General features: G+C 28.8%; 1 protein-coding gene across 4 annotated transcripts; it reads left to right on the forward strand.

Moving 5' to 3' along the window:
* The first annotated feature begins 3,808 nt into the window (after positions 1 to 3,808).
* LOC105837243 lies at positions 3,809 to 23,373 on the forward strand. Of its 4 annotated transcripts, none has more exons than XM_012681829.3 (28): positions 3,809 to 3,892; positions 7,432 to 7,938; positions 8,049 to 8,357; positions 8,507 to 8,678; positions 8,757 to 9,017; positions 9,551 to 10,741; positions 12,352 to 12,501; positions 12,674 to 12,853; positions 13,190 to 13,615; positions 14,775 to 14,866; positions 14,998 to 15,146; positions 15,265 to 15,375; positions 15,609 to 15,953; positions 16,183 to 16,397; positions 16,720 to 16,832; positions 16,906 to 17,047; positions 17,173 to 17,273; positions 17,682 to 17,857; positions 18,237 to 18,523; positions 18,715 to 18,922; positions 19,052 to 19,235; positions 19,308 to 19,520; positions 19,846 to 19,971; positions 21,182 to 21,346; positions 21,498 to 21,647; positions 22,214 to 22,445; positions 22,513 to 22,692; positions 22,981 to 23,373. In XM_012681829.3, the coding sequence occupies exons 1-28, from the start codon at positions 3,824 to 3,826 to the stop codon at positions 23,115 to 23,117; spliced, it is 6,591 nt and encodes a 2,196-aa protein (XP_012537283.2). In that variant the 5' UTR covers positions 3,809 to 3,823; the 3' UTR covers positions 23,118 to 23,373. The 4 variants fall into 4 exon arrangements, with proteins under 4 accessions (XP_012537283.2, XP_012537285.2, XP_012537284.2 ...); XM_012681831.3 differs by having other exon boundaries at positions 13,193 to 13,615; XM_012681830.3 differs by having other exon boundaries at positions 21,185 to 21,346; positions 22,981 to 23,117.
* The last annotated feature ends 2,675 nt before the right edge of the window (positions 23,374 to 26,048 follow it).

Consider the following 26,048-nt stretch of genomic DNA (forward strand, 5'->3'; position numbering starts at 1 on the left):
TTTGTTCTATTTTTTATCTGTGTTATTACTGTAATAACCCATACAGCACACATCTTTCTGAAAGAAGTATGGGAAGCAATTCTTCTGTTGTTAATTAAAAAAACCCAGACAACACAATGTCCAAAATCGGGACATAAGACGTCTTAAAGACATCTTTTAGACGTCTTATGTCCCTATTTTGGACATTGTGTTGTCTAGGAAAAAAGTACAAATAAATTAAAAATTAAGAAATTGATATGTTATTGCAAATAATAATTTAAATTAGGCTGCTTATAAGCGAATATATAATTACGTGAAGAAACTCCAGCTGGGGTTGAAGTAGGCTTTTGGTGCCTCTTTAATATAGTATTTTATATGTAAATCTTAAATACATTTTTAGTTTTATAAACTGCGCATCGAACACAATCGGTCTTGAATTATAAATTAGAAATAATATCACAATTATTGCGAAATTTTTGGTAATTTATAATATGCCATTATTGGATCCAATATTTGCACAATGTGTGCGCTTTTCAGAGTAAGTAATATTATAGCAAACACACCAATGCGATGTAACGAGGACCAATTGTAGGTGATGATCAAACAGTGTCTGACGCGTCAATGCGACCTTCGTGTATCCTAAGCAGATAACTAATTTTTCATAGCTTCAGATAAACTCCACGGTGTACGTCAACAAGAGCGCAGTTTCAGCGGTGATCAACACTGAAGAAACTTTCGCCGAACAAAACTGTAATGTGACGCGACTTGTAATAAATACTATATACATTTTTCGGTCATATTCTTATATACTTGTGCTTGAATCGTTTTTCAGAATCATATGGGATTATCGTTTTGTTTGCTAACTTTGTTTGCTACTATTGTATCATTTATTATCTACTGTATTATTATCTACTGTACTATTGTTATCATTTATTATCTACTGTATTATTATTATTATTATTATTATGAAGAGAATAAGAGTGATTAATTACAATAATTTTGTGTGTTGTGTTATGAGATGTTATAAAATGTGAAATAAAAATTGCTATATTTTATTAGATATTTTATATAGTTTAATGTGTTAAGAAGAATATACTTTTAGAAAGAGGTAAAAATGGGTCATATTTAACGGATTATACTTGCAAATTTTTAATTACATGCAATGAATAATAAACAATAGTTATATACTTAGATGAATCAAAGCGAGTGTCTAACTTTGTGAATTAATTTTTTGTACAAAAACAAAAAAAAATTTTTTAAGTTACATTTAATCTATTATATAGATCACACTTTTTTTATTAGACCATATTTTATTAGACTCGTGTTATTTTGTTTTCTGCGAAAACAACAGTGATCATCGTAAATGTCATTAAAAAAAAACATGATTTTAAGAAAATTTGAATGACGCAACAACTTTTTAGAGCTAGTGTTTGTTTTATTGTAAAGGTCTTTTTTATATAACACTTAAATTTTATAACCATAAACTTATTAAAATTTATTATTAAATTTATTATTAAGAAATAATTTAAAAAGTTGCGTTAATCAAGTTTTCCTAAAATTATGTTTTTTTTAAATAAATGCTTGTGACTACTACTATTTTTGCAGAAAGCAATATGGCATGAGTTTTATAAAATTGAAACATAGATAGTGCTTGTGTAATTATTTTCCGAAATATTGTGTTTGAATAAAATGGTAATTGGCTAAAGTCAACATAGCAGTTTTCACTTATAATTTTGTTCACTTTTAGCTACAACAAAAAACTAAACATTTAAAAAATTATTTGTCAAGTAACTTTTATGTAGCATTAACTTTTGTATAAAAAAGTATGTAAAATTGATCATTGATTGATCTAGTTATCTTGAAGTAAGAATTATTTTTTAAAAACATGATTTTAAAAAATTTGAGTAGTGACGCTATTTATATTAGTTTAATAAAAATAGTGTAATCTATATAATGAATTAAATGTAAATTAAAAAAAACTTTTTTTGTTTTTGTACAAAAAATTCACAAAGTTAGACATTCGCTTTGATTCATCTAAGTATATATATAACTATTGTTTATTATTTATTGCATGTAATTTAAAATTTGCATAAACATTTTAAGTCAATTTTTTAATTAATTAGTTAATTAATAAAAATTATAAAGATTGTCTATGGGGGCTGCAGTGAACCTTGATGTTAAAATATAATTTTTCTATTGATTTAATATTTCCGGTTCATAAAAACTGTGTACTGATAATTTATTATTGTAATAAAAATTAAATAATAAAATTGCAGAAAATGTGCGATAAAAAATCAAATAAATTTAATTAATTCTATTTAATTCTTGTATTTTCTGCAATTTTATTACAGCTTAATGAGAAATTAATTAAACTAAATAGAATAAGTTTATTCTAACATTTTGAGTAAAGAATACCAAATGGTATAATAATCGTAAAAATAATTGTAAAATGTTGATACTTTAAACTCTTAGATTTATATGTATAATTGAAGTATTAAATTTTAACAATTATTTCAAACATTTATGTTTAATTAATTATTTTTATAATTACGGTGTAGTTTTTGACAAATATTACTTAGAAATTTTAATCCGACATAACTGCTGCGTTAGGGCATGTCATTTTATCGTAATTATTGTAAAATTTTGAATTTTGTGATACCGTTATTGTATAATATTTATATAATGTGCCTATCGGGGTACATGATGTGCAACAATGGTAAGTGCAAGCTATAGGCTTGCGAGTTTACACTTATAATTTTAGTTGTCTTTACTTTAATAGTTAAAGTTTAACTTACCGACACGGGTTCAATCGCAGCATCAAGTTCTCGCGAAAATTGTAAATCTTAACGTTGAGGTCATCGTTACCTGATAAAAAAATTTTATATAAAAACATATAAATATATAAAAAATACGTTCATATATGTTTGTACTAAATTTTTTTTGTAAAAATTTTTTTTTGTTAATATAAAATAAATAATAGTTATACTGAAAAGACACAAAATAATTAAAATATAATTTTTACATTGTTTCTTTTACAAAAAGTTGAATTTGAAGAAATGAAAAAAAATTGTCTATGCATAATTGTATATATTTTTGATTCATGGAATATATACGATTATACAGGGACAATTTTTTCTTATTTTTTATACCTAACTTTTTGTAAAAAAAAACAATGAAAAAATGATCTTTTTAAATAGTTTTTGTCTTTTCAGTATGACTATTATTTTTTAATACCAAACAAAAATTTTATAAAAAAAAGAAATTAGTATAAATAAATATTTTATACGTATATATTTATGTCTTTATGAAAAAAAAAATTTATCGGGTATATTGTAAATTTATCTTCTATGACAAGATTCCAAAGGGGAGATTCAATAAAACGTTTGCATGCAATAGCAACTTTATCCATTTGCTATTCCTATGTTATTCAAGTCTTGCGCATTGGTTCTTTTATAAGGTCGCCTTGCAATTATCATCAACGACCAGAAGTTTGCTCGCGCATCGTCAATTGGCAAATAATTCTGTTTGCAGTCGTTCGTTTGTCGTGCCGACTCTTGTGCTTGCCGGCGCTCTTTTTTCTATTCCATGTGCGTGTGCGTATGCACACATTTTATGCTCTTTTCCTCTCTCTCCGTTTCGTTATCTTTTGTTGAGATGTGATCCTCGACCTCTCTAGCTGATAACCCTCCAATTTCCATGAATCAGAGCTCTTGTTTCTTCGTGTACATCAATATCTGCTTCTGGTTAAAGCGACGCCGATCAGTATTCCAAGCCCAGCGCCACGATTTTAGGAGGAACCGATCAGTATAGTACGATGCTCGGTGTATCGTGGAAGTAATCGAAAATGACGCAGTGTTTTAATTATTTCTTCGTCGCTCTCTGTCTCATTTATACAGCTGTGTTTTCTTCCGCGGTATGTGATCGAATTGCTTGCTTGCGAGTGATTTTTAGTGATATATATAGTCATGTTAATTTTATCTTTTTTAATATAAAAGAGATTATGTTAAAAATTATAGTCTAAATGTGGACTAGACTGGCTAAAAATTGGAGCAAAAAGAGCATGGGGAATATGGGGTATCGTTAAAAGTATACATATTTTATTATATATAATATATATTGTATACAAAAATATCATAAATTTGCAATTTTTTTAGTTTCTTATTTTTTCTAAGGTTGATACATTTAAAAACTTATTTAATTTTTGAATTAATATTTTAATAATAAAAAAATAAAGAAATAGAGCTTTTTGAATGCAATAACAATATTATACATAATATAGTACATATGATAAGTAACTTGATATTTTAAAAACTTATACAATATTGATTGAATTAAAAAATAGTTTATTTGCTTAATTGATTTGCTTATATAACGACATTATATGTCTGAAATGTAATGGAAATTTACTACTAGATGTGAGAATTAGAAATGTGTAAAGAGAAAAAAGAAGAATTACATTTATAGAGATATAATTATATTTGGTTCAGATATAACTAGCTATAATTTTATTTATCTTTTGTCTGTGTTAAAAACAGGAGGTTTGCCGTTGGATGCATAGTTAATAATATAATAATAATATTTATTTACTTCAGCAATTACATGCCAAGAAGGGGACTTGGTTTACATAATACTTCTATCACATTCACTCTTTCATCCGTCCATACTCTTAAACCTAACTTCTAACTTATTAAGATTTACATTCTTAGTTGGATGCATAGTTTTGTTTTTTATCTGAATAAATTCTATGTCAATCAATCGGGCATGAGTTACAAATACAATACTTTACTAGATTGTAGATTTTTTGACATCGTTTCAAGTTTTATTTTTCTAACTGCACTTTTTCTCGCCTTTGAAACGAAAAATCAGTTGCGTTGTTTCCATTTTTAATTAATTGACTTTATTTAATTATTAATTAATTTACCATTTTTACATTGTTTTATTTTTAATTATGCATGACATATTTGTTATTGTTTGTATTATTTATGTTACTAGAATATAATATTGCGCACGCTTCGTGCATGACACTTAATCTTAAAATTATTAAACATAAACATAATTCAACATGTAATGCTTTAAATAATTTTACATTTTTTAACGCCAAAACAAGCTAAACTTATAAATAATATTGTATATAAATGCGCATAAGTACTTTGAAATAAACAAAATTCTTTTGGTCTTTTTGATTTTTTTATCGAAACGTACTGCATTATTTTGATTACGCATGTATAATACTATTAATTTAATTATACATAATGCTAATAAATTATATAAAAATGTACACATAAATTCAAATGAATATAAAAATAAATTAAGTATGAATATAAAAATAATGAATATAAAAATAAATTAGGATTATATTAATATTGTCATATATAATGTAGAATAATTTTAATAATTAAAAAAAAATCACAATGACATATTTTTAGTTTCCGGGATATATCTCTAATCTTTTTTGTCCAGAAATTGAAAATGTGTCATCGGTTTTTAAACTTTAACTTACTATTTATCACATAACAATATTAATATAATTATACTTAACGTATTTTTAGATTTATTTAAACTTATGTATATATTTTTCGTAATATAAAATATTATACATGTATAATGTTTATGTACTTATTGTCACGCACTGAATGTATAATAATTTTGATTCGTCTCTGTTTTTAAATAATATTAACTTAAACATTTTCTATTATTTAGATTACTAGAACATTACACGCGCGCGCAGCGCGCGCTATTTGACTTTTTACTTTAAAAATAATAATAATTGCAATTTGATTTTCTCTATCTTTCGTTTACATTAATCAAACGTCTTCTGCAATTTTGAATAAAAAAATGTAAAGTTTAATTATACATACATACATACATATCTATATACCTACCTACATACATACATACATACCAACATATATACCTACTTGCTGCATATACTTACAACATACATACCTACTTACTGCTATCTAGCTACCTAGTTACCTAACTACCTAGCTACATATTCATCTAGTTACGCTCGCTCGTTTGCTTCCTCCCTCTCTCCCTTTTTCACTCACTCACTCACTCACTCACTCACTCCTCGCTCACTTCTCGCTCACTCCTCGCTCACTCCTCGCTCACTCCTCGCTCACTCCTCGCTCACTCCTCGCTCACTCCTCGCTCACTCCTCGCTCACTCCTCGCTCACTCCTCGCTCACTCCTCGCTCACTCCTCGCTCACTCCTCGCTCACTCCTCGCTCACTCCTCGCTCACTCCTCGCTCACTCCTCGCTCACTCCTCGCTCACTCCTCGCTCACTCCTCGCTCACTCCTCGCTCACTCCTCGCTCACTCCTCGCTCACTCCTCGCTCACTCCTCGCTCACTCCTCGCTCACTCCTCGCTCACTCCTCGCTCACTCCTCGCTCACTCCTCGCTCACTCCTCGCTCACTCCTCGCTCATTCTCATTCACTCACTCACTCACTCACTCACTCACTCACTCACGCACGCACCCCATCCAAGTTGTTAACCCATGTGCATATTGCAAACAAAGCAAAGTTTACATGTTTGCAGGTTTCCAATACAATGTATGGTAACGGTATTAACACTTACTCATTTTACAAGTACATCCATAAAAAATGTAAACAAAGACATTGCTTCGCTCTGGTCTCTCAAATTTTTGTCTACAAATTATGGATTTCCTACTTACCGACATTAAAAAAAAAAAATTTTTTTTCGAGTTGCCAAAAATCCTTCTTGCATGTTTTTTTTTCATTAAAAGAAATTTCCAAAATTTGAACTAAATTGGAGATTAGTCTTCGGGAACATTGGGAAATGTAGGGAGAGTAATTGTAGCGAGATAGGTTGGAAAATCTACAATTACTCTTCCTACGTTTCTCAATGCTAGCAAGTCGTAATCAACAATAGAAGATTAAATGTTACTCTAGATGCCTGGCAAAAACATTCTTACATGCATCCTACTAGGACGCATGTAGAATGCTTTTGGCAGACATTTGTTGATGAATTCATCGTGCAAGAATTAAAGTAATGTTGTAGAACACAAATGTAGCGAAAAATAGATTGCGTCTTCCTATGCATGAAGAATTGTCAAATATTATTCGCATACCAGTTGTATTTGTCTACTCGTGCTACCTGGGTATATTTATACTTGTATATACTATTGCATAAATGTTAATTTTTTTAAATTGGAGTATACATTTATTTAAAAAACTATTGAATAAAGTAATTGTTTAAGAATTACTAATAAGAATTGTTAATTGTTATATCTTGTATTTACTTACGTATACAAGTTTCAATTAAGTGTAAAAATATATTACTAGTTCTGAAGGATGTGCGTGTGTGTATTTCATTAATGATAATAAAATAAAGAAATTTGATATAAATGATTTATTTTGATATATTGATTTTAACAACAAAAGTTAAGACTGTGTTTGATGTCCTGGTGATTTTTATTATTACAGATTTATAATCCAAGATTAACAACTACAAAACCGCCAGAGCGTCGTGAATCCGTGCTTCCATGGCATTCAACTGAGCGAGAATCGAATATTCAAACAACACTTTCTTCTCCAAAATGGTATCAATCACGGGATAACAATACACCCAAGTCTGACACAAAGAACTGGAGTCCTTGGCGAAAGGCTCTGGGTAGCGAAATTGAACAAAGAACGCAAATTGACATCCCTGAGCAAGATTCTAAACAAATTTCCGAAAAAGTTCCAGAACAACAGCGCAATTTTGATAAATTGGAACAACAAGATAGTCTACAATTTCCGATTGAATATGGAGATTTCATTGATTCTGGTAAAAATTACGGACATTTTAAAGATGAATCAAAATACGGAAATCGACCGCGAAACGAGATTGATTTTGAGAATAAACATCCGACGAGAAAGGACGAGACCAAAAAAACGCACTTAGAGTTTGAGAATGAGGATTTGTATGAAGGCATAGCTACTGATAGCACGGTAATTTTTTTTTATAAATCACAATATCATACTTACACGAGATGCTACCTAAGATGTTAAGGATGAAGAATGTCTGAAAGAATTTTAAATTGATCTTTTTATCAATGTAGAAACCACGAAAGGAAAAACTTGTTTCAAAGTCACAGCACAAAATAGCTCGATATAATCCTCGTTTGGGCGTTCAGTGTCCTGACGACAATTCCACAGGGCAATTTGTTTATCCTCCAGATTGCAAATTTTTCGTCAATTGTTGGAAGGGTCGTGCATTCGTTCAACCATGCGCCCCAGGCACTCACTTTAATCCTGATACTCTGGAATGCGATTTTCCGCACAAAGTGAAATGCTATGAGGATGAATCTGTGCATTTCAGAGAGTCAGATTTTGAATCTTCAGTTAATCGAAAATCAGAGAAATTGCAAGTACGTTTTTTTGACAATGTATTGATCATAAATTGAAACTTATTTTTGTCTTTTAAATTTATTAATTTGTGTCTGATTTAAACATTTCTTTTTGGGATATGTTTCGCATATTAGTGTACTCACTATTTTATCAATTTGATATTTGACAGGAACCAGAATGTCCACCTTATTTAATCGGCTTATTACCGCATCCTGGAGATTGCACGAAATTTATGCAATGCGCGTACGGTGCAACTTATATTATGAATTGTGGTCCTGGAACGGTTTTTAATCCCGCTATTGGTGTGTGCGATTGGCCGCGCAATGTAAAGGGTTGCGAAGGTAGCAATAAACGATTATTTACTTAAAAAAATTTGTTTCATCGTGTAATGAAAATTTTTATTGAAATCTGTTGTGCAGATGTTTTTAAAACTGATGAAGAGATATTACTTACACCTCCAAATTTAAATTTTGGACGTGATAAGGCGAAATATACTGAAGTAAAGAAAATTACGTGTCCCGCGGATTTCACTGGATTACTGCCGCATCCGGAGACGTGCAAAAAGTTCCTTCAATGTGCAAATGGTGCTACTTATGTGATGGACTGTGGTCCTGGAACAGCTTTCAATCCCATTACGGCGGTTTGTGATTGGCCACATAAAGTACCCAGCTGTAAAGCAGGTATATATTAATTCTAACATATAACAATAAACTACAAACTGTTAATTTTAGCAATTCAGCGAATTGAGCAAAGTAATTTACAATGACTTATCTTTATAAACATTAATTGTACATTTAGATATATTTACAAGGCCTATTTTAGTAAATTCTATTAAGATTAGATAATCATCAAATGATCAAATAAATATTTAATATTTAATATTTAATTTTTTAAATATAAAAATAAACAGAAAATATATTACTTTTTATGTAGGAATATTACTTTTACATATAAATATTATTTACAGATAAATATTATATTTAACTTAGGAAAAAAGTTTACGGTAGGAAAAAAAGTTTAGGAAAAAATAAATTAAAGTTTACGTGTTTCAAAAATAAATAGCTAAAATAAAAAATTGAATTAAGTATTAAGTCGAGACCTTAGTCAAAAGTATAAAATATTTTGATAGGATTTATATTATTAATTAATATTTTTAAAAATATATTTTAAAAATATTGTAATTGTAATTCATCCATCACTTTTTGAATTACAGATAAAACTGATGATAAGGTACACGGGACAGGAGATAGTATTTGGAATCCATCTGGAGTTCAAGGTGCTACATCGTGGTCAAATCCAAGTCGCTATAATGACACATCCAAGTTCCGTGGTCAGCTGTCTCGATCCAAATATAATGCAACAACAAGCTCGATATTTAGACCAACCTGGAGACCAATTATGACATCTTCAAACTCACCTTGGATACCAATGCGAACAACTCCGAGGCCATTTTATGATCATTCCGGGCACACTGTTAATTATCATGGTGGTCGTGGCTATGCACATGGAGAAAGCCAATATCAAAATTATGGGCCATATCGCCCAGAGTGGAAACCAAGCAATGAAAATTTGAGACCACCCTCTGATAGTAACTCTCAAGAAGAATTTCATCCAGATAGACAGTGGGTAGAAGACCATAGAACTGATTCACAAAATCCACAACGAGTTCATCATTTTGACCGTCCAGAAGAATCACAGTTATACGAACATAGAAATCATGATCATCATTATGATCATAAATATTATCTTCCCGGTCATCATTATCATCATCATCACCATCATTATCATAATTACGAACCTACGTCAAACCCACCAGTATATCCAAGTTGGAGCTCAGGTAGCCCTGCTGCTACCGGCGGTCGAAAGTACGATCAAGGATATCCAAATACCGGTGATAGTCATTGGCATTCTGGTCACGATCACCGTTATGACGACTCCGGTCGTTACGATCCACATTATTCCCAACATGCTGCGTCAAGCGAAACAGATCAAAGGCGATTTCAACCACACTTTCCTCCTGGAGGATACAATGAAGACAATAGTCAGATTCGTCATAAACACAACGAAACCAAATTTTTTGGCGTTGATGGTGATTTGCCAATTAGTCAAAGAACCGATCATGATTTGCTCCCGAATAGGCAAGACAGGATGAATCCAGGATTTCATCATTCCGGTTTTAATCATACTTTTCCACCCACTAGAAATGTTTCACAAAGTAGTGACAATAAATTTCCCAAAAATTGGGGTCGGAATGAATCGCGACAAGATAGACTACCTTCTCCTTGGGTAGGACGAGACAGTGTCGGTTGGAATCAGCCAAATGGATCTTCTGGTTTCAAGCCGGGTACGTGGTATGATCAGCAAGGAGTACAGACGGAAATTCCGGCACATCCGTGGAATCAAGGTAAATAGAAATTAATTTTAATTTGTTTTTTGTTTTAATAAAATTTTAATTATTTATATATTTTTTTATTATATAAAAATATATATACAGAATGTGGTCATCTAATTGGGACAAGTTTCAATATTTGTTCTGTTAAAGATAAAAAGAAATGATAGAAGCTAAAATTGAATTATATAAAATATTTATTTTTATTAATTTATTAAAAAATATTTTACGAGATATTTTCTACTTTATTTTAGCATTTTTTGACATTATAATAGTAATAGTAATAGGAGCGAGATTATATCGGTCCCTATATGTCACCTAGACCTAAAGATGAGTTTCTCTGTGTCACTATTGCTAAAGAGTAAATTTAAATTATATAAATTTAAAAATTCGTATACATGGAAATATCGTGAATTCCATAATCACATCTAGTCCATAATCGTTTTCTCTTCTCTATATTTCGTAAACTATTAATTTTTGGGTAACAGCATCTTAATTCTTTATTCATTGATTAATAAAATGAAGCAATTGGTGTAAAAAAATACTATTTTTTCCAAAAAAAAGAATATAATTGATTACTTTTAATTACATTACATAATTTTCTTAATATGTAATTATCTGTTTTCTTTGTGTACCAATTAATTTATTATTCTGTGCATGAAAGTATTAAAGTGTGATTATAAAATATTGTTTTTTTTACAAGACGTTTTATATTTTATACATCAAAATATGTTAGATAAAGTTTAAAATTTTTTAAAATATTTTTTTCTAGCATCTTATTTTAATATTTTTGTACACACGAAATATCGAGAAGAATTTATTTATGCAAAGAAATATATAATTTTATTAAATTAAAAACTATAACTGCATTTTTTGTTGCATTATTATACTTACAATTTATTATACTTACAAAAAATATAATAGAAAAATAAATTATATCATTCAACTTTTGCCATTTCTCGTTAGCTTTAACAAAATAAGTATATTTATTTCAATTGCCGAAAGTATTTTGTACATAAAACTATGACATTTAATATCTTATGATCACAGTTGTTACATAAAAATGTTCTAATTTTAATTTTTTTATTATATTTTTATTATATTAATATTATTTTTATTTCTTTATTATCAATACTTTTAATAAAATTAAAAAAATTGTTATAATATAATTTAGAATAAATATGCCGTTGTAAAATTTACTGACAAATATTTGTATGCCGCATGAATTAACTTTGTGAATTATATACACAAATATTATTATATTAGCATGATATCATTATAACAATGCAAATTGGTGCTTTTTTGGGCATGAAATATAACCTAATAATATGCACGGAAATTATGTTGTATGCATTAATGTATTTTGTGAATTAAGTAAAAAAAAACGTAGTAAGACAAGTAAATAAATCAATTATGTATTTAAATAAAACAGAACATTTATATATTATATAATAAAATGTGTGTAATAAATTAATTTAATGTTATATAAAGAATTAAAATTAATTTAAAATTCTATAGACAAAATGCAAAATATGTTGTGTATTTATAGCTTAGTTATGTTAAAAAAAATCTTTTTGTTATCAAACTTAATTAAATCTAAATAAAGAAAGTTTAATGTTTTGTAGGCACAGTCAATCAAGACGATAAATTACGACGACAATTTGGAAGTAATGTATATCAGCAAAGTACAATTGATAAAGAGACAGATGCAAAAATGGCACAATGGGCAACAAAAACAAATGTTTTGTTAAATTCAAAAAATCAAGTAAACATAGGTTCGTAGATAAATTTGTAATTATTAAATTATTTTTATATTTATTTGACATACAAATAAATATTAAACTTAAATTTCTATATATATAATATGTACAAAATATTATTCAAATAATTGATAATATACTTTTATTATGAGAGTTACGCTTTATAACGTTTTGCAATTTGTCACAGATTCTAAGAATACAACTCAATATCCAAAAACAAACTCTTATCCAAATGGAATATATGTCAATGCAAATGGTATAAAAGGTCATTACATCACGAAAGAAATTGAAGATAATCAAAATCGTTCAAAGATACACCAATCGCATAGTACACAAAAACCCATCAACTGGCATAACACTTTTTATAGTATGTCTTTATTATTGATATTTCTTATTTGATTGCAATGACTTATACTATTTTTATAAAGTTTAAATATTAATTTATATCACTTGTTGATTCTCTTTTTAATGTTACTCATTAATTATTTAAAATTTATTAGTATTATATTCTCATTTTTTAATAACTCTTAATTTAAGTGTTTCAAAATTTATCTATACATATTATAAAGTTTCTTTTTTTCTCTTTCTCTTTCTTTCTTTTTATCATTTAAATCATAAAATAATTTGGTCAACAGCAATAACAATTGCATATGAATTTGGCAATTTACATCCAAACTTTTGGACAAAACTGTTTCTTTTTTAGCAGGTACTGATAATAGTTATATGCCATTTACGACAACGCCGATGACAACAACAGAGAAAATTTTTAACAAACAATTTGAGTTTTCAAGAAGAGGACGAGAGTTTGACGATACTTCGAAAGAAAAAGAATTGGACAGCTCTATTAACACCAGCGATTTCAATTTACCTAGAGAATCAATTGAACGTGAAGAAGATTGGAGCGGTAGTGAAACAAAAATAAGTAATGTAAATTTAAAACCTCCAAATATTATAGAACCCGAAATAAATGATTACGACGTGGATGTATTGGACAAAAATATTTGGAAACCTAGATTGGTTTTTGAAAATAAGACTAAAACGACGACAGCTTCATCAGTCATTATGAGAATCGGCCCGAAGAATACTGACCTCGAACTTTTTAATATCGAAACAGCACCGTTTCAAGAAAGTAAGTCAATGATTTAAATTAATACAAATTTATGTGTCTTTATCAAATGAGTTTTGCGCGCACGCGTGTGAAAAGCAAATTTTGGTAAGTTATTCTTTAACTGCTTTTTCGCATGATATTTTTTATAATTGCTTTCTTATTGTTGTATTGCTTGAAGTTTTGTGCAGTTTTTTACTTTTGATTAAGCTTTTGCAAGGGATATAACACAATAATGTCATTCTTTATCGCAAAGAATAATATATCAATGTGTATGTGAGATTTGTAAGTCTAAAATTAAAATTAATTAAAAAGAACAAAAATTTTTTAACGCTTAAAAAAATTGTTATTGACATGAAATTGTCCTTTTCTTTTTTCATTTTTGTGCGTACTTTGTACTGGAAACTCTATAACATTCCATAATACTCTGAGCCATTCTACTGACATAACAGACAATTTTTATAAATATTTACTCTTGTATCTATTTAATCCATTCAGACTAAATGAGCATTACAGTGACTCATCTTATTGTAAGTAATTACAAATATAATTTTGTGCAACAAGGTGAGTCACATCAATAACCATTTCATTCCGGATAGATTAAATGGATCTTAAGATGCGATCTCCCATACAAAGAACCATCTTAGCTTAGCACGTTCTATTAAGAATAATATTATATAAAAATGTAAAATACACGATCAAATAAAGCAATATTTACCATGTACCAATATATACCATGTACAGTTGTTTACTAAAGGATTGCAACACTTTTTTTAAAAACACAGCCTGTTTACTGAGGGATTAGTTATTACTTATGGTATCTAATCAATTACACTTAATCGTTCCTCGAACAGGGTTTCGAAATCCATCAAAAAATAAAATTTTGCAACTTTTTAGTAATCAATTATACATACATATTATTTGTACTATATTATTTTATATATTATATTATATACATTTATTTATACAAATCTGTTTAGCTAACTGTTTTATTTTTTGCATGTCTTTCTTTTTTGCTTTTTCGCATGATTTTTATTAACTTTGTGGAAATATAAATATGTAAAAATATATTCATGTAAATATATACAAATGTGTACATGACACCAATAATACTATATTATTTAAATAAAAGTGATAGCTAAATAAAATTAGTAAACAAAGAATTTATTTAATTTTATTATAGAAGAACCTCCATTTCCAAAGTATTACGTGCACCCAGTGCTTCCATTAACTCATTCGAAGGAATCCGTTCGACCAACGCCCATATCTGGTCAGGTGAGAGTATTTATCTAAAGATAAAAATAACAAAAATAACTTTAATTATAATAAAAAGTAATATTATATTTAGCGACGTCAACGACCGTGAAAGCTTTAAGTCTAAAATATCATATTTAATTTATTAATAGTCTATACGCTTAAGAGGCGGTTCTGGACCTAATAATGGCTATGTTGAGGTGCAAGGTATGTTGCCTGGTTGGGGCATTGTATGTGATTCTAGAAATAGTTGGACTTTAAAGGAAGCTCATATTTTATGTAAACAACTTGGATATATCAGGTATGTAAAATAAAGAAATGTTACAATTAAAAAAAATATGTTGGAATTGTTTCGTAAATTGTACCTTTATTAGCCGCAGATGTGCATGATATTATACAATTTATTTTGTTTATCGTAGAGGCGCAGAAATGGCTTGGCAAGGTAGAAATAATCGCAATGGTGTACCAACTTGGATTGCTGCAAATACTGTAACATGTCTCGGCAATGAAACCAGATTTCAATCGTGCAAGTAAGGCATAAATTAATTGTCAAAAATTTACAAATATTCCTTTTTGACTAAAAACACTATAATAATTTAGATTTTTCATAAACGTGATATGCAATAATAGCGAAACATTTATTATATATTTATTTTTTCTTTCTTCTCGTTTCTTAAGTTTATGGCCATGTTTTGTTTGCAATGTGTTTTTATACAAAGCAAATTATAGCAAGAGTTGTTATGTTAAAATAATTATAATTTAGATTCACACACAGTCAAGAGTGCCGCGTCGATAGAGATGCGATTGGTGTACGATGTGTTGCCAATCGTATTGCGCATTGTCACAAGGACGAAACACCTCATAATGGACAGTGCTATCACTTAGCTGATCCTGATAGCGGACTTAATCACGCTGAAGCATTGGAACACTGCAAACGAAGAAATGCACGACTCATCGACATCACTAATCAAGAGGAAAATAATTTTCTTTCGGAGTGGCTGTTGCAATCGTATCCGGAAGTTAGCTCAATTATGACTTCCGGCTTTGGTTTTACCAGCATGAGTCGTACCTTGTGGCTCTGGGCGGATTCTGCTCATGCCAAATTCAAGTATGATTTTCAGCATATTAGCTTTTCTATTTAATTTATTAAATATGTTATTGTTTACATTTATATATTTTGGTATCTTTATATAATAAAATAAATTACTGATTTTTTTCTTTTTTATCAAACCGATTTTAATTTCATTGAATAAAAACTTTATTTGTACCTTATTAAAAATAAATTTAGAAGAATAATTGTCTCATATCTCTAATTTTTTAATTAAATGTTTTGTTAGATTTACAAAGTGGTGGCCTGGATGGATGAACGATACGGAACAACCACCGCGAGTAGGTTCTCGTCCTCTTTGTATCGTAATGAAACGGAAATTTTCATGTCACGAACGACCCGAAACGACTTGTGACACAGATTATTTCTTCTGGGATATTGAAGACTGCGCAACCTCTTCAAAAGGGCATTCTTTTATTTGCAAGAGGCCTTATGACGATATTGGTATTTTTTAAATTAAAGAATTATTAAATAAACATAACATTAAAAAATGCACGTTATGATAAATCATGAGAAATGATATAATTTTATATTATTAATTTTAATAATATTTAAAAAATATTATTTTCTAATAGCGTTCTTTATTTACTTTTATTATTAATTGCCTGCATTATAAAAAATAAAGTTGCTATTAAATTTTACTTAATTTGATTTGAAATATACAAATATGTGATATAAAATAATGCGATATTTTTAAATATATAAATCATGACAAATATTACAAACACAGAAAGATAATTTGCAAAACTTATTTACATCTGTTTAGGTTGTGTTTACGGGAAAGGAAATCAATACACTGGCAAAGCCAATGTAACTATATCAGGAAATAAATGTCTTCCGTGGGCCGATGAGAGAATCGCCCATCAGTTACGTGTAAATGTAGGTTTGTTTTTGTACATGCATGTAAAAATACCCATTAAATTCAACTATAATCTAATTTTTATCATTGTAGGTTGTTAATAAAGAAATTCGTGACAAACTGGAAATGCATAACTATTGTAGAAATCCTAATCCAATAAAGGAATCGAGACCTTGGTGCTTTACAGAAACTGGACAACGTGAATATTGCGATATTCCTGCCTGTGGAAATATTGGTATATATTTGATTTATATTAATATACTTTTCCGACACACATTGAATTGTAAAGAAAGTGACGATATTTGGCAAAATAAAGATAACGATATTTTTAATAATACATAAAATTAATTTTTTTTCTAGAGTCAAAACGGTCTATGTTGACTGGCCAGTGCAAGCCTAAACATTTTGAATGTACGCCAGGAGAGTGCATCCCATCTCCATGGGTTTGCGATGGAGAGGAGGTAAGGCAGACTCTACACTATTCATCCACAAAATTGTTTGATAATATGGTAACGGATGCCAATTGTTTACAAGAACTTAAAGTTTAAAGACATTTTATTATTAAATCTTCAATTTGTTAAATATATTAAGTTAGTAGAAATACTTGATAAATATATTCAAGGTTTTAAACTCAAATATAATTTGGAATTCTTTGAAAAATTCTGGAAATTTCTTGTCTTTCTTTAAAGTAATGTGTGTGTGTGTGTGTATGTGTTTAAAACAAATTAATAAAATGGTTATTAAAATTCTATGTTAAAAATATTTTTTTAATTTTTTAAACTTTTTAAACTTTCTACTGTTATTATTTATTTTACTTAAATAAAACTTAATAATACAATTATTATAACATTTAACGTAATGTTACTTAGGATTGTACAAACGGGGCTGACGAGAGAAAATGTATATTGGATTTGAATCTTTTTGAAAAATCTGCAAAACATAAACTTGAGGGCTACGATGTGGAGAAATGGTTGAACACACCTTTAAAAACCTGCGCTTTGAGATGCAAAGAAGCTGACTTTACCTGTCGCTCATTTAATCACAAGTTTGTTTAAAAATTATTTTTATTTATTAAGTAATTATTTTTAATACATTTGACACACATTCGGCTTACATAAGAGATCGTGTTAAGAAAAAGACTTTATTATTTATTGAACCAGCGAATATGTGCAATTAATGTTTATAATAATGTTTATAATATAGTAATAACGAAGTTATTAATAATATATTCAATATACTTCAAGTATATTGATAAAAGATATAATACTTCAAGTATATTTATAAAAGATATAATAATTTTTATAAATCTGTGCATAACAACAGAATAAAACAAAATTGCTTGAGATTTATAATGACCATGAAAATTAATTTCTTTGTATGATGTAGAATTAAAATATTATTTACAAAGATATGTTCTGTTAAAGGTTGGATGGCAACGTGTGTTTATTGAGTAACAGTAATATCGGCTTGACTGGTGCACTCAAACCTGACAAAGAATTCGATTATTATGAAATGAGGGAGAGAAGCGTGAACTGCAACGGCATGTACATTTGCAATAATCGCAAGTGTATAAATCAAACGAAAGTCTGCGATGGCAAAAACGATTGTAATGATCGCAGCGATGAGAATATCTGCACAGCAGAAAATTTTGATTATGGTATTCGTTTAGCTGGCGCAAATAATAGTTTCGAGGGTCGAATAGAGGTAAAAAGTAAGTATATGTACTGTAAAAATATACATAAAAAAGTGAACTAGTAAATAACAAACTATATATATTATATGTATAATAAATATTTTAAAGGCAAAATGACTTTTCTCTCTTGCTTTTTCGCTCTTCTTTTTATTTTGTGATTTTTATAATTTTAATCAATGTTCACACATACAACACACATTGTTGAACAGTTCTAGGACATTGGGGACAGGTATGTGACGACGGCTTTGGTATGATCAATGCTGATGTTATTTGCAAAGAGCTTGGTTTCGATTTGGGAGCTTTGGAAGTTAGACCGGGTGGATTTTACGGTAATCTCGATCCACCCACGAGATTTATGGTAGATCAATTAAAGTGTCGCGGAGACGAGACCACACTACGGGAATGCGATTTTAATGGGTAAAAATTAATTATGTTATATCTTATTTATTATAACGTTGTATACTATCATAATCAATCGCTGCACGTTGCTTAAAATAATGTTTTTACTAGAATTAATAGTAAAATTATTTATATTTTTATTTCTAGATGGGGAGTTCATAATTGTCAACCGGAAGAGGCTGTTGGAATCGTATGCAAGACTGCGGTCAACACTTGTCAGGACGGTTACTGGAAATGCGACAATAGTCCATCGTGTATACCAACTCCTTTCATTTGCGATGAAGTGGTCGATTGTCCAGATCATTCCGATGAGAGCCCAGAACATTGCGATGTAAGAGAGTTGAAAGAAAAATGAAAAAAAAAAAAAATAAATTTGAATATCTTTATACGATTTTGATTTCAGGCACCGTTCGAGTTGCGCTTGGCAAACGGCAGTAATCCTATGCAAGGAAGGGTGGAAGTGCGTCATCACGGAGTATGGGGTACCATGTGCGATGATGATTTCACAAATGCTACGGCAATGGTCATTTGTCGATCTTTGGGATATGGCGGTATCGCAATAGCTAAGAAAAACGGTTTCTTCGGACCTGGTCAAGGACCAATATGGCTCGATGAGGTATTACGTTTATATTTATTTTTTATTTATTGCTGAAAGAGATATACTTTGTTGAACATCTTTTATAAAAGATCTATTAATTTATATTTAAAATTTTTCTTCTTTCAATTTTTACATTTTATTTATTTTATTTTTTATAGCCCAATATTCCTTTTATACATTTTATATATCCTAATCATATAAATATTGAATAATATTAATGATAGTTAATTTGTTATATAAAAAAATAATAATTAATGAGTAATAAATTACAACACAAATCTATAGCATTACTATTATTTTATTAACATTCTAAGATTATTTTTCTTAACTTTTTATAAAATAGGTTTTCTGTCATGGAAATGAATCGCAATTATATCGATGCGAGCATAATCATTGGGGTCAACATAACTGCGATCATAACGAAGATGCAGGTGTAATTTGTTCACCTGGAAATATTAACAACACCGAGGTAAATAAAATAAACCTTTATTCATTGTATCATAATTTTTAAATTTTTTAAAGCTATTTTATCTGTTAGTGCATTTGAAATAAAATATTAAGATTTAATATATTTGTACAAAAAAGTGTGTGTAAAATACAGGGTTGATAATTTAATAGTTTTTAAAATTAAATTAAATTCAGTGACACAACACAGGGTGGTTTATACACATAAAAATTTATACACGTTGTTATATACACGAAAAAATGTACACCAAAATTTGTAAAGAATGAAACATGTTCTGTAATGAATAACTGTAAACAATAATATAAGTTAATTTAAAATTACTATTTGCATTGTAAAGTTAAACGAGACTAAAATATAGCTAGAAAAGCGGAGAGAAATAAATATTAAAAAACTTACATGTTCAACGTCGGTGAAAATAAAAATATAAACTAGGTATAAATTAAGAATGCGCAGAAAACACATTGTATTATGCAGAAACATGATATAAAATCACTCACACCTGTAGAGGACCAAAATCAATGGTCGAAACGTCTTGTATTTAATAAACGGATTTGCCAGACAATCGACTTGACAATTTTTTATTGATATATTTTTAATATTACTGGCGAGAAAAAGTATTCTTCATATAAATTAATTTAAGTTAAATTAGAAATTGTTTTGAAAAGTATTATTTATAATAAGTATTATTTGAAATATTATTAAATTAGAAAGCCATAATTTTTTAAAGTTATATTACTGTAAATAACAAAATATTATAGATTATTAAATAAATGTAATATTTTATATGTAAATTAAATAATAAAAAATATTGTTTTTAACTTATGAAATAATTTATCTAACAAATAAATTTGTGTTTTAAAAATAATTAGTTGCAAAATTAATTAAAGATTAATTAAAGATTTATTTAAAATTAACCAAGTTAAAAATTAATATTTTTAACTTTATTATTTAATTTTTAAGTAATTACTACACCACAACCTTGATAATATTCGGTAAAATATTTTTATAATATCTATAAAATTATATACAAAATACGATTATATATATTTTTTATATAAAAAATGTTTTACCAGCTATTTGAAAAATACATAATAAAATACGATTTAATGTAATCATCAAAATTCTGATATTAATAATAACTTTAAAGAAAACAAAATTTTGATACATTTATATATGATTTGCTCACTTATTTATCAATTTTTCTTTTATTAAGCAGCCATATTGGATAAATGATCAGGAAAATCCAGAACGAAACATTAATGAGATACTTCCGGCAAATTGTGGTCAGCGCGCCAAAGATTTTGATGACGATAAGGACTTAATATTTCAAAAAGTAATACATGGCTCTATTGCACCAAAAGGCACCTATCCCTGGCAGGTAAATTATTTGTACAAGAAAAGTATTAATTTTTTTCATAATAGCTAATTGTAATAGATTAATTGTCATCTAGAATTAATTTATATTTAATATTAAAATAAATATTACACCAAATGTGCAGTGATATTGATGATAAATAATATTTATCTAGGCTAGTATTCGAGTTCGTGGACACAGTCGATCAAATCACTGGTGCGGTGCTGTTATCATATCGCCCATACACGTGCTAACAGCAGCACATTGTCTAGAAGGTTACAACAAAGGTACTTATTTTGTCCGTGCTGGAGATTATAATACGGATGTAAGTAAATAATTATCATTGCGAAAATCCTAAGAATGTGTTTATTAGAGGTGTGCGAATTAAATATCTGCATAATTCAATTTCGCTCGAATCTTTTGACAATATATTTGAAATATAATCGAATTTGAAATTTTTATGTCGATGAATTGAATTGGAATTAAATTTGTTCAGGTATATATTACATGCTAATTTGAATATAATAAGATATTTTTAATGACTACAATTATTTTTTTTTTAAGAAACAAATTAATTGCTGTATAACTTTGAGGAAATGTCGCATTAATCGTAAGGAAAATGTTGTATTAAGTGTTAGGAAATTTATAACGAATGTTAAACAAGAAGAATCCACAGATTCATTTTAAACCGACTAAAATGCTTCAAAGATGACAAATTTGAAAATTATAATTCCAGGTTAACAAACTGTTTAAATTCGAGCTTGTTAGATTCGATAACGAATTCAAATACAATCAACTCTGTCGATACCAATTGAATTTGAACAGTTGCACACCTTTAGCGTTTATATTTGCTAAACAAGCAACATTTTATGTCATGTTTGATGTTATCAGATAAACGAGGGCACGGAAGTGGAGGCCAACATCGAGGATTATTACGTGCACGAGGAATTTCGTAAAGGTCATAGAATGAATAATGACATCGCTTTGGTTCTACTTAAAGGCCTCGGTATTCCGCTCGACAAAGACACCATGCCAATTTGCTTACCACCTGAGAATGCCGAATATCCGCCTGGACTGAATTGCACGATCAGCGGATTTGGCAGTATTGAAACGGGGAAGACGAGTGAGTGAAATCCTGGAACGATTACTTTAAACTGAATCTCGCAGAATGCATCAGATTCTTTTTGCAGCGCAATCGAAAGATTTACGATATGGCTGGGTGCCCTTATTGGACCAATCAATTTGTCGAGCTAGTTATGTTTATGGTGAAGGTGCCATAAGTGATGGAATGATGTGCGCCGGATATCTTGATGAGGGTATCGACACATGCGACGGTGATTCTGGGGGTCCTTTGGCATGTTATCACAATGGTAATGTTAAAATAATCAAATTAATCAGATTAATTGTAATAAAAAATTATGTAATAATGAAATTTTTTTTAAAAATAAAATTGAATGCAGTCAAAATTATAAAAATACGTCTACTATTAATATAGGACAAGCAAGTAACAGTAAAGTTCAGAAAAACTGTAAATTTTTATAATTTTTAGTCAATAGACTCAAAACTTGCAAATTCTATTTTAAAATACCATTTTTTAACAATCAGTTAAACTAATATTTTCATAATACTGTTAAAATTGATATTTTTTTTTACATTAGGAGCTTTCAGTTTATATGGAATAACTAGTTGGGGTCAGCATTGCGGCAACGCAAACAGACCTGGAGTTTACGTTCGTGTAGCGTATTACCGTCGTTGGATCGATCAAAAAATTAGAGAATCATTAGCAGGTAGATAAAATGTTGAAATTATAGTTTTTAATCATACACAAATTATGCTTCTTATTAGTTTCCTTACGAAAAGCAAAACAACATTAATCGTACGATAATATTCTAGAGTCACCTGTAAATAAGATACTTATTTTTCCATCACATCCATTTTTCTATCCTTTTGTTAATTTATCCTGGCATCCGCACGCATGTAAATATTTGCAAAATAAAACGTAAATACTTTGGTCACAAAATATAGAAATAACAATAAAATAGTCGAAGTAATTCTGTTAATTTGTAATTTATTTCGTAAGACATCTTCGTTTCTACAATAATTGTAATTGCTGATTTTCTGTGGCTTTTACATGATGATTGAATCTATTTTATGTACAACAGTCCCAATATATATATATATATATATATATATATATATATATATATACACACACATACACATATATATATTGATCCAAATTTGATCCGATTCAATCCAAGGTGACAATTCGACTTGGCATTTATACAAATAGAAGATGTATATAATCGCGGGAAAAAACTTGTTTGCAACTTGTAAACTTATATAGTTGTAAATAACATTATACTGTTCGACTGATTTATATATCATCAGAGTAGCTAATCAAACAAAAGCTAAAATTGTTCGCTTATTAAATTAGTTCTTGTAATATTGATTTTCTTACAAGGTATAACCATGAAAACAAAGAGGAGACATTGTAATCACAATATACAAAATATTACGACATCAAAAAACAATATATCGATTTTATATAAAAAATTTGGAAAGACTTTTATACTTTAACACAAAGATTGTACCGAAAGTCATGATCGTTAATTTAAAATATTTAAAGCTTTACAAACAGAGAATACATCAAACAATTCTACGAACATTCCTTTATTCTTCTCCAAAGTAGCTAGATTGACAATTTGCCAGATACATCCATATTTATCCGCAATATCTTACAACGATAAAAGTTTGTTTCAACTTTAACTTAAAATGTCGTATCTATCTTCGATACTAACGACATTCATATCCTCATTGCTATCATTATTTATAGCATCGATAATCATCATTTTCGGTGCAATCTTTAGAAGAATAGAACTGAAAGTTCAACTTTCATTCTTTAGTATGTCATATCGATTTATATCATAGTGTACATCATATTGATTTTCGTCGTGTTTATAAACGTTTGTGAATAAAAAGAAGTTTATAAATCACACTAGATACATAATTATTAAAATTTTTTCCTGGCAAGACTTTAGTAATCTTAAATAATAATCTTGTAAATAAAATTTGCGGCTTGACATTTGTCATAATACCATTTCGCACTGCGTATGCAAAACAATAATTAGAAAATATTAAATACATTAATTATATTGCTATAAATTAATAAACAAAAGGTAAATTGCTCACAGAAATCTACAAAGGAGATATCCTACTTGTGGTATGGTGCAATTATATCTTATACATAATAGATTTATAAGATATAATAGATCTTATATCACTTAAGGGAATGTCGATCAAAAATATGCGCGCTTAGCATAAAAATTAATATTAAAACTAACTTGAATTCGCTTAATTTAGGCATAAAACGGCCTGAATTTGTGTCGTGAGAAATATATCGTAATAATATAGTAATATAATAAAAATAATAAAACTACAAAATATTAATATAAATAAAATATATATTTATAGCTTCTTTAGAGCACTGTGCAATAGAGAAAAAGATTTGTACAGCGCATCATTTCGATAGAGTTCAAAGTATCTCTTTAGATATTTAAATCCAAAAAGATAGAGACACAATAAAAAAAATTTTCAAATAATACAAATTAAGAGATTATGAAATATTGGTCCGTCCGTCTAATGACACAAATTCAGGTCAAACTAACAATCTAATGACTAGATATTAAGCAAAAGTTTTTGTCGTTTTTTAATGAATTGAGGGTGAACGTACGTGCATACTTTAAAGTGATGTTAGGCAATTTCGGATTGACAATCTACGATTATCATCGTCGATACCAATCGTAAATCTCGACGCAAAGTGGATTTGTTTTTGCTTCTAAATTCGATTACGGTCAATAATTTAAATCTAAGTAACGTACAGATACGTATATAATTATATATATATACACACATGATCGTTTTTTTTTATGTACAATATCGTTAACTACAGAATGTCATCAGTATCGTCGGACGCGAGGAGAAAGATAGTGATAAAAGATTACAGGAGATGTCGAAATAACGATAACAAACCGAGACTCAATAGTTAGAAAATTATTTGCTTTATAGAAATAACTCTGCACCGTCTGTATGTTTGCAACGACATATTTACTTGGCAGATATACTCCATTGTCTCTGTTAAAAATCGGACAAAATAACATGATGGAAAATTAGTCGAAGATATGATGCTATCTGAAGAAATGAAAGAGAGAAGAAATAATTTCGAGTATATTAACAGAGAAGTATATCAAAGAGATAGAAATTCATGAACATGAATGATGATCATACAATCGCGACATAACGCTATAAATATTGACAATGTTACACGCACGCCGCTTAAGATGGTATATATATAATTAATCTTATCATTAATAATTGATTTACGATAACGTGCACGTGTGCAATCGTCGATTCGATTGTTATACTTATGGAAAATTGCCGCGAGCTTGCGGCGCAACCAGATCTCGTTCGAATATTAGCGCGAATTATTAATAATTGAATAATATTGGACGAAGACAGTCAAATATTTATAAAATGGCAAGTAAACAGTGACGGATTAGATCGGTCACTTGTAAATTTGTAAAAATGTTAAAAAAGACGCTGTTACAACGTAACGTTGTCACACAACAAGTTTCGGCGCATGTTTATGTATTTCTTTTTCACCTAACACTATATTATTACATTAATATATTATTATCTATAAAAAGTTTTAAAAACATTTCTTGAT

Source organism: Monomorium pharaonis, chromosome 2, assembly GCF_013373865.1.
Source record: "Monomorium pharaonis isolate MP-MQ-018 chromosome 2, ASM1337386v2, whole genome shotgun sequence".
NCBI lineage: Eukaryota > Metazoa > Arthropoda > Insecta > Hymenoptera > Formicidae > Monomorium > Monomorium pharaonis.